Below are 13166 nucleotides of genomic sequence, written 5' to 3'. Positions count from 1 at the left end.
ACCATGGGTGTTAATATAGAGTTGGGCATTTTTATTGGCTCCATTCTGCTGGGAAGGCTTTCCACAAGAATTTTGAAGTGTCTGAAAATTTGTGCCCATTCAGCCAAAAGAGCATTTCTGAGGTCAGGAACTTATGTTGTAAGAAAAGGTCTGGCTCACAATTCGTGTTCCAATTCATCCTCAAATTATTTTCAGACCAAATATCCCTCCTCACGCCAAATGTTTGCAGTAGGCACTGTGCTTTCTAGTAGGTAGACTTCTCCTGTAATCTGCCAAACCCAGATTTGCCAATCCGACTGTCAGATAGTGAAACGTGTCTCATCACTCCAGAGTCCAGTGGCAGTGTACTTTACGCCATGCCAGTCGATGCTTGGGATTTCACATGGTGTGCTTAGGCTTGTGTTCAGCTGCTCAACCATGAAAACCAGTTCTTGAGCTGATGTCATTTACAGAGGCAGTTTGGAAGTCTAATGGGTGATGCAACAGAGAGTAGGCAATTTTTAACAAGCACTTCAGCACTCGCCTGCAGTTGTAACTCCTAAACGCTTTCACTTCACAATACTGTGCGGAAATTGACCTGCTGTGGAATGGTTGTGTATTTGTTACAGATTTTCCCCATTGAGTTCAATGTGTAAATTAAAATCTGCAACTAATGCCAAATGCTGCATATCTACAGCAGAAACCGCAATAAAAAAAAAATCTCACCTCCACTGGAACCATAGCGACTGTTCTCTTACCCGGCTGGTCTCTGTGCACCGATCTCCTGTGGCGTCCTGGCTGTACAGAGACCAGCCGGAAGAGCAGGGATGTGTTGCTTTTCTACGGGAGCGCAAGTGGTGCTGACTGTGGTTGTTGTTTTTTTTGCCCCCCTCTGCTGTTTTCAGCAGCAGAAAACCTGCAAGCAAATCGCCACAATTTGGTGCAGATTTACTTCTGCGGATTTCCATTGGACTCCCTCTGCGGCAAATTCAGTATGTGTCGAACTACCCTTATTCAGATGGCTGTGCACGGTCTGTGATATACAGACCGTGTGTCGGCCGTATGTCCCAGACTGACCACAGTTCAGGGAGCCGGGCTTCTAGCATCATAGTTCTATATAATGCTAGGAGTACCTGCCTCTCCACTGGAATACTGTCCCGTATTGTCATGTTTTCAGTACGGGACAGTATTCCTGCAGTGAGGCAGGGACTCCTAGCATCCTACATAACTATGATTCTAGAAGCCCGGCTCCTTGAACCGTGGTCGGCCCGGAACATACGGCCGACACATGGTTCCTATATCACAGACTGAACACGGCCGCCTGAATAAGTCCTTAGTGTAGAAAACAGTTTGGGTTTTTTTTTTACGACTAGCTATGGCTGCAGATTTGGTTTTGCTCTTGTAGAGGAAAGTGGAAGAAAAGTCATCCAGAATTATAGCCAGAGTTGAGATTGAAGGCATATTACATTAAATCTTAATAGTTTACATAGTTTTAATATTGTAGTTTGCGCAGGCTTGAGTTTACTGCCCAGGTATACTTTAATACTGATGGCCTATGCTTTAAAGTAAGCCATTAATATTAGATCAGTTAGATTCCCAAGAACCCTGCCGATCCGCAGAATGAAGTTGTTGCGGCGCTTGATTGGGACCGAGCTGCAATACCAGGCACAGCCAGGACTGTATGTACGGCGCTGTGCCTGTATGCGTTGCAACCCCTTTATTCTGCTGATTGGTGGGTCCTGGGAGTCTGAAAGTCTCATAAACCCCTAAAAGGAATTTAATGGTTTTAGATTAGGGAATTTCTGTATATTGTTGTAATCCCTCACTTTATGAGCAGAAGCAACCCTGAGAAGAGCAGAAAGACCTTTGGGGACATTAAATTCTTCACAGACTCTCTTTACTAGACACAGGCTGTTTCACATAGTCTGCATGCAGCACCATATACAGTACATAATACAGACTCTTAGAGCCAGCCTATATTCTGCCAACAGACTTTCATGCAGCGGCAGGAATTATATTTCCCTGTCGTTGCCCTGCTCTCATCTGATGTGCTGGCATGATTGTATATTTAACCCCTTCCCGACATTTGACGTAAATGTACGTCATGGAAAGCATTGACTTCCCGCAAAATGCCGTACATTTACGTCAAATGTTTGGCACCGGCTCAGAAGCTCAGTCGGTGCCATCATCGTCGGATCTCAGCTGTATCTTACAGCTGACATCCGACTGTAACGGCGGGGACCGAAATTAGCTTCGATCCCCGCCATTAACCCCTTAAGTGCAGCGCTCAAACGCGATCGCTGCACTTAAGGTGTTTGCAGCTCATCGGAGCCCCAGCAATGAAATTGCCAGGGTTCCGGTGGCTGCAATGGCAACCGGAGGCCTAATACTGGCCTCCCGGTCTGCCTAGCACCGAAGCCGGTCAAGATCCGCCCGGCGGCGGAGCCTGATCGGCTTCCGTAGCTGCAGGCAAGATGGCGCCGGGTCAGGAGCTGATCCGGCGTCATCAGTGGTGGAAGTCAGCTGTACTGTACAGCTGACATCCACCTGTAACGGCAGGAACCGGAGCTAGCTCCGATCCCTGCCATTAACCCCTTCGATGCAGCAATCGAAAGCGATTGCTGCATCGTAGCGGTTACTAGCAGATCGCCAGCCCTGAGAGGCAATCGGGACTGGCGACTGCTGTTATGGCAACAGGAGACACAATGGTCTCCTGCTCTGCCATTACGGAAGCCGATTTAGGCCCCGCCGGGAGGCGAAGCCTAATCGGCTTGCTGTCAGCGAATGACTGACAGATCTAATACATTGCACTACATAGGTAGTGCAATGTATTAGGGAAAAAAAAATCTGACCGTTGGACCTTCAAGTCCCCTAGTGGGACTTGAAGAAATGTGTAAAAAAAGTGTCAAAAAAAAAAGTGCAAAAAATAAAAGTTTGAAAACAATAAAAGTTTCAAGTAATCAAATAAAACAATCGCCCTTTTTCTCTTATCAAGTCCTTTATTATTGAAAAATAATAATAAACCATATGTATTTGGTATCGCCACGACCGTAACGACCTGAGGTATCAAAATATTATATTATTTATTGCACGCGGTGAACAGCGTAAAAAAAAACCTTAAAAAAACGTTACCAGAGTTTCTGTTTTTTGGTCACTTTGCCCTACAAATATTAGAATAAAAGGTGATCAAAAAGTCGCACGTATCCGAGAACCTGCCCCCCAAGGCGTGGACTTGGTCCTTGAATGAAACCCTTTTAGATGACCCCCGCAATGTAACTTCCCTATCTGCCCATCTTGTCGACTTCTTTCAGAGAAACGAAACTCCTGACATCTCAATGCCAATTGTGTGGGAAACGCACAAAGCCTTCACCAGAGGGGAGCTCATTGCCCTTGGTGCTTATTTAAAAAAACAAAGAGGGAAGGAGCTCGACTCCATACTCTCGCAGATTTCTGCTCTTGAGAGAGTGGGTAAACGCTCACAAGCGCTTGAGATACAGGGGAATTTGAGTGACTTACGGAAGAAGTTGAAGGATTTACTTAATATTAAGTCAGCAAAAATTTATCAGCGCTGCTCTTTCAAATTTTATGCGCACGGGGATAGAGGCTCCAAAGTCATGACCAAACTTCTTAAAAAACGTACGGAGCTGTCCTTTATCAAAGACATCAAGACCTCCTCTGGTTCTCTATCTTCTGATACTGGAGATATAACAAGGGAGTTCTTGCAATACTATACATCCTTATACAACTTGCCCGAACCGTCGGACTCGCACGCTCTCACGGAACAATTTCTCCAGCATATAAATCTTCCCTCCCTCACGGACGTAGATAGAGACGCTCTCACTCAGCCCTTTACATTAGACGAACTGTCCAAAGTTCTTTCATCCATACCCAATGGTAAAAGTCCTGGACCTGATGGCTTCCCCATTAGCTACTATAAAAAGTTTAAACAGGTATTGTTACCCAAATTCCTTAATGTATGCAATAGCCTTTTGGAGGGCTCTACGCTACCGCCACAGGCTTTGGAAGCACATATTACCCTGATACATAAAGAGGGTAAGGATAGTGCTGAATGTGGAAGCTATCGACCCATCTCCCTCCTTAACACGGATCTCAAGTGGTGGGCAAAACTTCTGGCCAACAGACTCAACCCTCTCCTCTCCCGCTTAATCAACCCCGAACAAGTGGGGTTTGTGCCCGAGAGAGAAGGCAAGCATAACACCACCAGACTTATTAACATAATTCATCATGCTACACAGAAGGGGATCCCTTTAGTCTTACTAGGGACCGATGCCGAGAAGGCTTTTGATAGGGTCAGGTGGTCCTTCATGCTTGCCACTCTACATAAATTTGGCTTTCCTGACAAGTTTATATCTGCGATTTTCTCTCTATATACTACGCCCAAGGCTAACTTACGCTTGAATGGCACAATTTCACCCTCCTTTAGCATAAATAACGGAACAAGGCAGGGCTGCCCCCTTTCCCCAGCCTTATTCATCCTCACCTTAGAAACACTCATTCAGAAACTCATACAGACTACTGATATCTCAGGCATACAACTGGGGAACCACATCCACAAGACAGCTGCTTTTGCAGATGACCTCCTGCTGCTGGTCACTAACCCTAAACAAGCATTCCCCTTAATACTGCAAGCCTTTAACTCCTTCGGTTATGTTTCAAACTTCAAAATAAATTACTCCAAATCAGAAGTCCTTAATGTTTCAGCGCCACTGGCGGATATATGTGATGTACAAAAGCTAGCCCCGTTCCAATGGCCGCAACATAGCATCAAATATCTGGGCGTTAAGCTTACTAAAAAATCCTCCCAACTCTATGTCGCAAATTTCGTCCCCTTGCTAAATAAGATTAAAACCCAGTTACATTCCCTGCGGATCCCCTTCCTATCTTGGGTGGGCAGGAAAAACTACCTGAAGACTTACATTCTTCCCCAAATCCTATACGTGCTTCAAGCCATGCCCATTCACCTACCTAATACTTTCTTTAGCTCCATCAAGTCTCTATTCTCCAAATTTCTCTGGAATTCTAAAAAGCCACGACTAGCACATAGACACCTGATTCTCAAATCCAGCTCTGGGGGTATGGGCCTTCCGGACATTCTCACCTATTATAAAGCCGTACACCTGGGTAGGTGGGTTTCCTTGAACAGGACCAGAGACATGTCTCCAGTCCTAGCTGCGGAAAGAGCTCTTCTTTCTCCAGGTCTACAAGCTCGACTCTGGTGCCCTTTTTTAAAAACGGGACTTACAAACTCCATAAGTCCCACAATTAAAGGCACCGTTTTAGTATCCCAGAAATTTTTCTGCGACTGCACTCCGGTGAAAAAAACACTACCACTTACACCGCTCCACCTACTCCCGATACTCACTAATTGCACAGCTGTCCCTGATACCTACTGGTCCTCTTTAAAATACAATACTGTAGTCGATGTTTTTGGTGAGGGGCAAGTTCCCACCTTACAATCCCTTTTGCCTGTAGATACTCATCCACCCATCCCCTTCTTACACTCCTTAGGTTTCAAAGAAACAAGCAGCCTCTTCCTGAAGATGTTTCCGGATATCTCAGAGCCCTCCTGGTTGGAGACATATTTGCTGCTACCTGCTCTTCCTAGGGGCCTAGTCTCTAAAATATACTCTGGCTTGGTTTTAGATGGCTCTCCTGCCAAACCCAGCTTTCTTCTGGCCTGGGAGAAGGAACTGGAGGTTATCTTCAGCAGGGAAGATACGTCTTTTATTCTAAAGCACGTATTTGGCTTCTCTAGATGCGTTAAAATTCAGGAGAACTCCTTTAAAACCACAACCAGGTGGTACAGAACTCCAGATTTTTTGTACAAAATCAATCTGATTCCAACCAACCAGTGTTGGAGGTGCAATGTGGGCGTGGGTAGCATATCGCATATTTGGTGGGACTGCCCCTCGATCAAGCCCTTCTGGGATAAAGTGTCTGACACAATCCAGAAAGTAACGAAACAAGCGCTCCCCCTCGGGGCTCCTCTAGTCCTCCTATGGGCTCCATCTCAAAACTTCCGCCCGAAGCGTAATGATCTGATAACTCAAATGATTACAGTGGCTAAACTACTGATTCCACTCCACTGGAAATCATCCGCACCCCCGACTTTCCGTGAGTGGTTAGATAAGATGGACTCTGTTGGCAGAATGGAGGAGCTCTTGAGCTGGGAACTCAGAAAGCATGAAGACTATCTGAAGGTGTGGTCTCCGTGGCTGACTTTTCGGGCCTCTCGCCCCCTCCCAAACTGAGCTTTCCCTAGCCCCTTAGGATCTATGGGAGGTGGCTGGTGTAGTTGCTCTTAAGATTGTACAGACCTCCTCCACATGGGGAGACCGTAACAACACCCCTTCCCTCTCAAACCTTGCAAGACATTGGTTTTCTCTCTCTGTATCTCTTTCGTATCTCATTTTCTCTCACGCTCTGACATGGGTACCCAGTTTATTGTTACTAACGTTACTTCTTTATTGTTTATTGTTTCTCTTCCTGCATGATCATTATTGAACAGAACTTCGGCCTGCGTGCCGTGAGATTTATCTGCGATTTCCCGTGATCTATGTGCGGATGCTTTTCTTTTATACTGTTCATCTTGTTGTATATTTTCAATAAAACAAAGATTTGATAAAAAAAAAAAAGTCGCACGTATCCAAAAATGGTACCTATAAAAACTATAGCTCGTCCCGCAAAAAACAAGCCCTCATACAGCTCCGTCGTCCAAAAAATTAAAAAGTTATGGTTCTCACAACTTGGCGACAGAAAAAATACATTCTTTTTACAAAAGTAATTTTATTGTGCAAAAAGTTGTAAAACATAAAAAAGTGCTATAAATTTGGTATCGCCAGAATCGTACTGACCCGCAGAATAAAGTTAACATGTAATTTATAGCGCATGGTGAACGCTGTATAAAAAAACACGAAAAAAGCTGTGCCAGAATTGCGTTTTTTTGTTTACCTGGCATCCCAAAAAATAGGATAAAAGGTGATCAAAAAGTCATATGTACCCCAAAATGGTACCAATAATAACTACAGCTCGTCCCGCAACAAACCAGCCCTCATACCGCTACGTCTATGAAAAATAAAATTAGTTATGGCTCCAATAAGTCAGGAAATAAAAAAATATGCAGTTGTGCCCGAGGGGAACATTTCTTCTGTTTCAAGAGGCGATTTATCAAGGACCTAAAATTAGGGAACCAGGAAGGGGAGAGCCCAAACATATCCGCTGGAAGCGACGGTGCCCGTATTATACCAGGACAACACTTTCCCAGCAAAATTCCCCAAACTACAAAGGTGCAGAGTGTGGACCAAAAGGGGGATAAGAAATGACACCATTTATCAGTTTGACACTGGCCTGTGCGGAAAGGATTGCTTCACAGCGTAACACACATCTATGGATTATTTTTATTTTTTTATACCACCTGACTATGCCCCTTATATACTCCGCCCCGCTTACATGTACCCCCACATTATAAAACACCAGCAATACTCAAACAAATATAGTACCAAGCAAAATCCGCTCTCCAAAAGCCAAATGGTGCTCCATCGGCTCTGAACCCTACAGCGTGCCCAAACAGCAGTTTCCGTCAACATATATGGCATCGTCATACCCGGGAGAACCCTTTTAACAATTTTTGGGGTGTGTGTTTCCAGCGTCATAAGCTGGGCATGACATATTTGCCACTGAATGGCATATCTAGGGAAAAATATAAATTTTTAATTTGCACCATCCGCAGCGCATTCATTTATGGAAAAGACCTGTGGGGTGAAAATCCTCACTACACCTCTTAATAAATGCCTTGAGGGGTGCAGTTTCCATAATGGGGTCACTTCTCAGGCGTTTCTTTTTATTATTTCACATCTGAGCCTCTGCAGTTGTGAACCAATACTTTGTAAATCGCCAAATTAGGCCTCCACTCCGCATGGTACTCTTCACTTCTGAGCCCTGTCATATGTCCAGACAAAAGATTAGGGCCACATGTAGGGTGTTTTGTAAAACCGGGAAACACCGCATAATAATTAGAGAGCTGTCTTGTTATGGTGGCACAAGCCGGGCACCACATATTGGCATATCTATGGAAAAAAATCCAATTTTCACTCTGCAACATCGAGTGCACACTAATTTCTACAAAACACCTGCAGGGTTAAAATGCTTACTACACCCATTGGTAAATGCATTGAGGGGTGTAGTTTCCAAAATGGGGTCACATCTGGGGGGTTTCCACTGTTTTGGGCCCACAGGCGCCCAGAAACCAATCCAGCAACATCTGCACTCCAAATGGCGGTCCTTCCCTTCTGAGCCCTGCCGTTTGCCCAAACAGCAGTTTATGACCACATATGGGGTATTGCCGTACTCGGGAGAAATTGCTTTACAAATGTTGGGTTCTTTTTTTCCTTTATTTGTTGAGAAAATGAAAAAATTTGCGCTAAAACTACGTCTTATTGAAGAAAAAGGACTGTTTTTATTTTCACTGCCTAATTCTAATAAATTCTATGAAACATCTGTGGGGTCAAAATGCTCACTACACCCCTAGATGAATTCCTCAAGAGGTGTAGTTTCCTAAATGGAGTCCCTTTTTGGGCGTTTTCATTGTTTTGTCCCCTCAGGGGCTTTGCAAATGTGACCTGGCCTCCGCAAATCATTCCTGCTAAATGTGATCTCAAAAAGCCAAATAGTGCTCTTTCCCTTCTAAGCCCTGCCGTGTGTCCAAACAGCCGTTTATTACCACATGTGGGGTATTATTTTACTCGGGAGAAATTGCTTTACAAATTTTGCGGTGCTTTTTCTCCTTCAGTCCTTGTGGAAATTATAAAAAATTAGCTAAACCTACATTTTCTTTGAAAAAATTTAGATTGTCATTTTCAGGGCCTACTTCCAATAATTTATGCAAAAAACCTGTTGCGTCAAAACGCTCACTATACCCCTAGATAATTTCCTCAATGGGTGTAGTTTCCAAAATGGGGTCACTTGTGGGGGGTTTCCACTGTTTTATCCCCTCAGGGGCTCTGTAAATGTGACATGGCCTCCGCAAACCATTCCTGCTAAATTTGAGTTCCAAAAGCCAAATGGCGCTCTTTCCCTTCTCAGCCTCGCCGTGTGTCCAAACAGCCGTTTATTACCACATGTGGGGTATTGTTTTACTCGGGAGAAATTTCTTTACAAATTTTATGGTGCTTTTTCTCCTTTAGTCCTTGTGGAAATTAAAAAAAATTAGCTAAACCTACATTTTATTTGAAAAAATGTAGATTTTCATTTTCACAGCCTACTTGCAAAAATTTCTGCAAAAAAACTGTGGGGTCAAAATGCTCACTATACCCCTAGATAATTTCCTCAAGGGGTATAGTTTCCAAAATGGGGTCACTTGTTGGGGGTTTCCACTGTTTTGTCACCTCAGGGGCTTTGTAAATGTGACATGGCCTCCGCAAACCATTCCTGCTAAATGTGAACTCCAAAAGCCAAATGGTGCTCTTTCCCTTCTTAGCCACGCCGTGTCTCCAAACAACCGTTTATTACCACATGTGAGGTATTGTTTTACTCGGGAGAAATTGCTTTACAAATTTTACGGTGCTTTTTCTCCTTTAGTCCTTGTGGAAATGAGAAAAAAAATCGCTAAACCTACATTTTCTTTGAAGAAATGTTGATTTTAATTTTCACGGCCTACTTCCAATAATTTCTGTAAAAAACCTGTGCGGTCAAAATGCTCACTACACCCCTAGATAATTTCCTTGAGGTGTCTAGTTTCCCAGATGGGGTCACTTTTGGGGGATTTTTACTGTTTTGTCACTGCAAGAGCCCTTCAAACCTGACATGATGCCTAAAATATATTCTAACAAAAATAAGGCCCCAAAATCCACTAGGTTCTCCTTTGCTTCTGAGGCCGGTGCTTCATTCCAGTAGCACGCTACGGCCACATGTGGGATATTTCCTAAAACTGCAGAAACTGGGCAACAAATATTGAGTTGCATTTCTCTGGTAAAACCTTCTGTGTTATAAAAAAAATAGTATTAAAAATTTATTTCTGCAGAAAAATATGAAATTTGTAAATTTCACCTCTACTTTGCTTTAATTCCTGTGAAATGTGTAAAGGGTTAAGACATTTTCTAAATGCTGTTTTGAATACTTTGAGGGGTGAAGTTTTTAAAATGGGGTGACTTTTTGGGGGTTTCTAATATATAAGGCCCTCAAAACCACTTCACAACTGAACTGGCCCCTGTAAAAATAGCCTTTTGACATTTTCTTGAAAATGTGAGAAATTGCTGCTAAAGTTCTAAGCCTTGTGAGGTCATAGAAAAATAAAAGGATGTTCAAAAAACGATGCCAATCTAAAGTAGACATATGGGTGATGTTAATTAGCAACAATTTTGTGTGGTATAACTGCCTGTCTTACAAGCAGATACATTTAAATTGAGAAAAATGCTAATTTTTGCAATTTTTCGCTAATTTTTGGTGTTTTTCACAATTAAATACTGAACATATCGAGCAAATTTTGCCAGTAACATAAAGTCCAATGTGTCACGAGAAAACAATCTCAGAATCGCTTGGATAGGTGAAAGCATTCCGGAGTTATTACCACATAAAGTGACACATGTCAGATTTGAAAAATGAGGCTCTGTCAGGAAGGTCAAAAGTGGCTAAAGAGGGAAGGGGTTAAAGGCTATGTATTTAGAATTATTTTTTTTAATCAATGTTTTAAGTAATTTGAGACAAATTTTAAATTGACTTATTACTTTTTCTTATTTTCATAATTTTTTTTCTCAATATAATGTTTATAATCTCCAATTTTTCTTGTGTCAGGTCTCTATTCTTACGGGAATTATTAAAATCAGCCTTAAGACTTTTCTGGAGTGTGTCCGTCTAAGAACATTCGGCCGCTTTGGTCTCCAGCAGATACAAGTAGATTGCCACTACCTGCAGCTCTACCTGTGGCGCTTTGTCAGTGATGAGAATCTAGTCCATTGCCTTTTGGATGAGGTTGTGGGCAGTGCTGCTCACCGATGCTTGGATCCTTCCCCCATGGAGCAGAGTGTGATTGAGGTCATATGCGAGAGGGGCTGACAGAAGGGCACATACATATTTCTGTGAGATCAGTATATACAAGAATTAATGTGTGAAATGTATATATCTCAAACTCACATATATATCTGTATATAAAAAGAAAATACTCTGCTGTTCACTTTGGTGAATACACTATTACATTTAGATACTGTAATATATCAAATAAAATGTTAACACAGACATTGAATTTTTTTAGCCACCTGTTTTTAGCAGCACTCCTTAAATCCACTATCCAGAGATGCATTGTGGTTTTAGTAACAGCAAAATTCTCTCGTGTTTTTTTATTTTTTATTAATATGCTTTGTTCTTTTATTGGATTTTGTTTAACCGTCCATTTAATTTCTTGTCGGGCTATTTTTGTTTGTCAGTTAATATGCATTGTGTCATTCTCATTTGCAACACTGATATACACGTTATTTCAACAGTGCATTGCTAAATACGCGACTATGAACTAATGCATAGTACATGATTAACCAACACACTCGAGTGATCTGTGGGTTTATATAGCAAGTTGCACAATGTCTATTTACTAGCCATTTTCGCTATTTATCCATATTACTTACACGTCTTTCAATCACACCAAAGTACTATTTCCATGCATGTAATTTGTTCACTATGCATTAACTCCTTAATGACGTGGACAATTTTCGATTCTTCATTTTAGTTTTTTTCTTCCTCACCTTTCAAAAACAATAACTTTTAGTTTTTTCATTGACATTGCCATATGAGGGCTTGTTTTTGCAGGACAAGTTGTAGTTTTTCATGGCACCATATTATGTACTGGGAAAGTGAAAAAAAATGTGTGGGGTGAATGGGCAAAAAAACCGCGTTTTTAAGGGGGTTCATCTTGCGTTGAAAAGTACTTGTTCACTTTATTCTGCAGGTTGATACAATTTACGGCGATACCAAGTTTTATGTTTTGTTTTTTTTCTTTCACCAATCTGTTTGTGTCACCATATTCTCAGAGCCATAACATTTTTTCTTTTCTGTACATTTAGCGGCGTGATGGCTTATTTTTTGCGGGGCGTCCTGTAGTTTTTACTAGTACTATTTTGGGATACATGCGACTTGATCACTTTTTATTCAATTTTTTGGGGGGAGCTAAGGTGACCAAAAAACAGCAGTTTTGGCGGTTTTAAATTTTCTTTTTTTCGTTCACTGAGCGATTGAATAACGTTATATTGTGATATTTCTGACTTTTACAGACGCGACAATACAAGTTATGTTGACTTTTTTTTGGTACATTAGAAAAAAACTTAATCTTGTAAAAATTTTCCCAGAAGTCTCCATAGGGGACTTGAACCAGCAATCGTTAGATCACTTGCACTATATACTGCAATAATAATGTTTTGCAGCATATAGCTATTTTAATAGGCTCCGATTGGATTTTAAGAGCGCTTAATAGGTGTACAAAGATGGCAGACCTGAGGGCCTTCATTAGGCCCCAAGGCTGCCATGACAACCATCGGCACCCCGCGATCAGCGGGGCCTCCCCCTCATTCTAATGCCTTAGATGCTGTTGTCGCGATTGACCAGAGCATCTAAGGGGTTAAACACGCGGAATCAAAGTGATATTTTATTCTGTTCGTTGCAGTGATGTCAGCTGTATTACACAGCCAACACCCGCTAATTATGGAGCGTGCTCAGCATATGAGCCGCTTCATACTTCCCTTTTAACGGCTGACACGTACATGTACGTGGCATGTCGTTAGGCAGTTAATATACAAAATATGTGCCTGCTTGTCTTCACATAGTCGAGTCCAAAAATATCAATCTGGCTGCCTGCAGCTGCCACTAGGTGGAGCTCACTGCTTTACAAATTTCTCGTTTGTCTCATTGAGAGACACAGACTATGGTTATATGCTGTTGCTCAAAGGAGGCGTTACATTAAGAATAGAAAAAAAGTGTTGGCTCTTCCTACAGTATATACTTACAGGCACTGAGCTAGTCCGTATTGGCTTAGTGTCCGTAGAAGGTAGACACCCCTGCTAGTACAGGAGGCTATCATTGTGGGGTTTTTCATTTTTATTTTTTTCTTCCAGCGAGTTAACGGGATGCTGTCCCTCTGCTTTCCCCAACATTTGGCGGGCACTCAGTGTTTCAACGCACTGTTGTCC

The 13166-nt window shown here is 42.4% G+C and overlaps 1 protein-coding gene and 1 pseudogene across 1 annotated transcript in view; both read left to right on the top strand.

Moving 5' to 3' along the window:
- The window catches only part of VPS51 (VPS51 subunit of GARP complex), a 44087-nt gene extending 32864 nt beyond the window's left edge, over positions 1-11223 (top strand). The window contains exon 10 of the mRNA XM_075837194.1: positions 10789-11223. Within this exon, the coding sequence (XP_075693309.1) occupies positions 10789-11049 (261 nt within the window). The 3' untranslated portion in view covers positions 11050-11223. The remainder of the gene's footprint in view (positions 1-10788) is intronic.
- Positions 1-13166, top strand: part of LOC142660572 (large ribosomal subunit protein uL23 pseudogene) — a 46148-nt pseudogene that overhangs the window by 315 nt on the left and 32667 nt on the right.

The sequence above is a fragment of the Rhinoderma darwinii genome, chromosome 9, assembly GCF_050947455.1.
Source record: "Rhinoderma darwinii isolate aRhiDar2 chromosome 9, aRhiDar2.hap1, whole genome shotgun sequence".
Lineage (NCBI taxonomy): Eukaryota > Metazoa > Chordata > Amphibia > Anura > Rhinodermatidae > Rhinoderma > Rhinoderma darwinii.
Note: the sequence above shows the minus strand (reverse complement) of the source record. Positions and strands in the feature narration are given on the sequence as shown.